At 38.5% G+C, this 4,203-nt stretch overlaps 1 protein-coding gene across 1 annotated transcript; it reads left to right on the top strand.

The window, feature by feature from the left end:
• Nucleotides 1–2,540: 2,540 nt before the first annotated feature.
• LOC116254443 (endochitinase 4-like) lies at nucleotides 2,541–3,862 on the top strand. The gene is made up of 3 exons (XM_031629842.2): nucleotides 2,541–2,930; nucleotides 3,076–3,193; nucleotides 3,432–3,862. The coding sequence occupies exons 1-3, from the start codon at nucleotides 2,660–2,662 to the stop codon at nucleotides 3,724–3,726; spliced, it is 684 nt and encodes a 227-aa protein (XP_031485702.1). The 5' UTR covers nucleotides 2,541–2,659; the 3' UTR covers nucleotides 3,727–3,862.
• The last annotated feature ends 341 nt before the right edge of the window (nucleotides 3,863–4,203 follow it).

Here is a 4,203-nt window from a genome sequence, read left to right as displayed (position 1 = left end):
GCATTCAGATCCCAACTAAAGGTCGAACGAGAAAGCTAAACAGTCTCATCTTATCAAAATTTCAAGAGCAGATACAGACGTACGTTCTTTCTCAAAAGATTTCAGAGCAGAAATGGACAGTTATAAATGTATATTTGAATCTTTTGTACTGATCATAAATCAAGCATCCTTTTCCCGCCCATGGGTAGGAGCGGAGCTAGAAACTTTTTGTTACAAGATTGAATTATAGTTTCGAAATTTTAAGGTGGGCTGAAATATTTTAAAATTTTTATATAAATATTTTGTATTTTGCATGTAAATTTTTAAAATTTTCAAAAATCTCATCCAAGGGCCCTGCCTGGACAAGGCCACCGCTGCAGGGACAAGATTTTTCAACTGACTGGCACTCCTGTCACTGTGTCTAATGTCGGGGCTTTACTTATTTGTTAAAAAGCAAACTGAAAAAACTTAAAAAAACACTAACAACAATTTGATAATTTCTAAAATACCCCAACTTCCACTTTTTTTTGGGCATAGGCTCAACTCACTCTCATAAAAACAGGGAGCTCTCAAATCAAACTGCCATAGTTGCCACGAGTCTTTCAAGAAAATTTGTGAAAGCAAGAAAGCCGATAATTATTGATGCTAAGTAAACATTATATATATATATATATATATATATAGAGAGAGAGAGAGAGAGAGAGAAAAAAAAAGAAAGGGATGAGGTAACTACAGACTACTTAGGTAGGAGACAAAAACCAGATCACAAATTTGTGTTGAAAATTATTTTAAGAAAAATGTAAACATACTATAGCTTTTGTAAACATCAATTTAACATAAATCACGTTTTGGTTCAAGGTATTCTTGTAAAAAGAATTTACTTGTCTATTATCACGATTTTGATTCTACAGGAGCGTTGGTTCATTTTTTTAATATTAAAAGATATCTTAAAGTACAAAATGACTAAATACATGTTTCTCATCAAACCACTCTCAAAATCACGCCAGTGAGGTTAGATTAATAAAAAAATAAGGACATTTTGACAATTAGTTTTAACAGCACTAGTTTTTGCCCATTACCAAAGTGGTCTAATATTTGCCAACTAGGTCTCTCTTTTCTCCCTAAATGCAACATCAAAGATCAAGTCATCAAATATAGAAAACCATCATTTGAGATTTATGTCGAAACTTTGCAAGCGTGGCCACTTTTTAATTGAAATTTGACAAACACGTACCTACCAGACTTTTATCTTTTCATCCTAATTTTCATCATCTAATTGTCTTCAATTCATTGACTGCCCAAATGATTCTATATGAGGTTAATTTGATAGTCAACTGATAATTAATTTCACTTAACTAAATTTGTATATTGAAGATGAAAGAGTCAAGCAGATCTCCTTGAAATCAATTGCACTTTGTGTTTTTATTGCTGACTCGATGAGAGGTCGAACTTCCGTCGCCTGGATATAGGGCTACTTGAAGACCTCCCAGGGCAAAGTTCCATCATCTAGTGGTGTATCTACTATGTTCAGTTCAAAAAATAGACTGCATGAGAATCAAACCGACAACCGAATTTTGACCGACCCAGTAGCCCGACCAATTACTCTACGCTCCTTCTCGGTGATGCTTTTGGTTAGATCTAAAGGCATTGAGGGGAGACCCAAAAAAAGTCCACCACCTTTGGAAACAAAACTTCTAACCTCAATTTTTTTATCAACAATTAATACACAGAGACGCCAATTGTATGAACGCGCAATTATATATTTAACAATGAACGCCGACCAAGTCAATTACTTAAGATGGTATATCTCCTCATAGAAATGGCCCAAGAATCGGACCATTTCTCGGAGTAAAGGACGGCTCTCAACAAATTCTAATTGTTGTGTCCAGGCAACAAGCATACGCCAAAGGGGAGGGTATTTTTGAAATTGTTGAATGTCATTTTTTAAAAACAAATTCGAACCGATTTCTTAATCAGATATTACTCTCCTTCGCTCGGCAACCAAAAGGAAAAAAATATATATATACTTAAACAATGATACTAAATAATTGTGTCATGCACCCTCACATGACAATTAAATTCAACGTCTCCTTGTTAATCAGCAAAAGTGAGACTGCAATGTTTTATTTTATAAGCCTATTTAAAAATTTCTCAAATTAAAAAGGTCTAACAACGATTTATGTGTGATTGCTCTCGATGTGCCGTGATGTGATGGTTGATAAAAACTATAATTTAAAAACATTAATTATAAGATGTCAAATGACCTAAATACCTTCAATTCAATTAAACGAAACTTTTTAAAAGGAAGAAAAAAGGTTGTGAAAAAACTTTTAAAATGCTGCACGCAATCTTGCTTACATGGGTGTGCCCCCTCACCTGGGTAGCGCCTGCCTGGTAGGGATCCGGTCAATCTAAGGAAGGCCGGTATCACCTGGGTAGGGCGGGGATCCGGGCATGGCCGGGATCAGGTCAATGTAGAAGCGACCGGAAATTGAAGGGGAAGGAGCATTCATCTTCCAAGCTATACCGGCTACTGACTTCCCTCATTCATTTAATAAGCTCAAGTTTGCCTGAAACGTTAAACATCCATCCCACGGGTGTTTGTGCTCACGGTGCTTATAAATACCAGATAGAATGCACCAAGCCGGGCAGAACAAGAGAAGTGATCATAATCAGAATCATGAAGAGCTACACACAGTTTCTTGGGTTTGTTCTTGTGGCTCTTCTCCTGGAAGTGGTCTTGGCCCAGGACACTCCAAGCACAATCGTCACTTCCGATTTCTTCAATAGCCTCCTACCTGCAGGTGGTTGTGAGGGAAACGGCTTCTATAACTATGATTCCTTCATATCCGCCGCAAATAGTTTCGACGGCTTTGGCACCACCGGCGGCAGCGACGTTCAAAAGAGGGAGTTAGCTGCTTTCCTTGCTAATGTCATGCATGAAACGGGAAGTATGCAGCAACTTCTTCCACGCATATAGACACTGTTTTTAGTTTAGTACTTCTCTTTGCAATTTGAATTATGCATAGCTGTTGGTACTCATGACTTGTAGTGGCTAATTATTTGTTTCTTTTTAACAATACGAACAAACTGTAGGCTTCTGCTACATAAACGAACAAAACCCTCCCAGCATCTACTGCGATCCAAGCAACCAGCAGTATCCTTGCGCTTCAGGCAAAAGTTACTTTGGCAGAGGACCTTTGCAGCTATCATGGTATTACCAATCACTCACACATTAATTTATCATATGTTGATGACCTTAATTAATTACCATGTGAGGGGAAAATGATCTCCTACCGTCTTTTTTTCTCTCAAACTGGAGCATTTTTCCAAAACTATTTCATTAAAGAGTAGACTGCCGTGTGTTCCTTAATTTTCTGTCTTACTTTCCAAGCAATTTTCCTTCACCCTCTTACATTGGGACATTGATATGAATATGTATGCAAACACAGGAACTACAACTATGGTGCAGCTGGGCAGGCCATTGGGTTCGATGGATTGAACAACCCAGAGATTGTGGCCCAGGATCCCAGCATATCTTTCCAAACAGCGGTGTGGTTCTGGATGTCCGACAGCAACTGCCACCAAGGGATCACCACAGACGGCGGCTTTGGCTCCACCATCAGTGCCATTAACAGTGGTGAGTGTGGCGGAGGAAATCCAGCAGCAGTACAGTCCAGGGTCAGCTTCTATCAACAGTTCTGCGGGCAATTCGGCGTAGACCCTGGCCAGAACATCGACTGCTAGGTTCCCCCACCACCGTCCTTCCCTGCCAACATTGGCCATCACCCACATACTATCAGAGACATGTACTACATCTAAGCATGTTCTCATTGAAATAAAATGATACTATGCATGATCAATAAAGTTAATGCTTCCTGTATGTTTGAGTGGAAGAAGACGTACGCCGGCGTCCGGCACCACCAACATCGTCTTTTGTTGATTCATCAACAATTATCTATTGAGATATTTTAATTCTTCCCATCCACACCATACTTTGCCGTTCAGAAAAAGTATCCGTGTCACCATTGACACAATGATTAGACCATAATATAGAAAAGGTCTAAAATCAGACCGTTGCTCGCCGGTCATCCACAAGGATGGACTGCTCTCAACAAATTTCATCTTTTTAAAATGCTTTAGATTGCCAAAAAATTGCAAAAAAAAAAAAGTGCCTTGTGATAAATCATTTCTTAACTTTTAAAAGTTTAATGATATGCACTC

This window comes from Nymphaea colorata, chromosome 1, assembly GCF_008831285.2.
Source record: "Nymphaea colorata isolate Beijing-Zhang1983 chromosome 1, ASM883128v2, whole genome shotgun sequence".
Lineage (NCBI taxonomy): Eukaryota > Viridiplantae > Streptophyta > Magnoliopsida > Nymphaeales > Nymphaeaceae > Nymphaea > Nymphaea colorata.
Note: the sequence above shows the minus strand (reverse complement) of the source record. Positions and strands in the feature narration are given on the sequence as shown.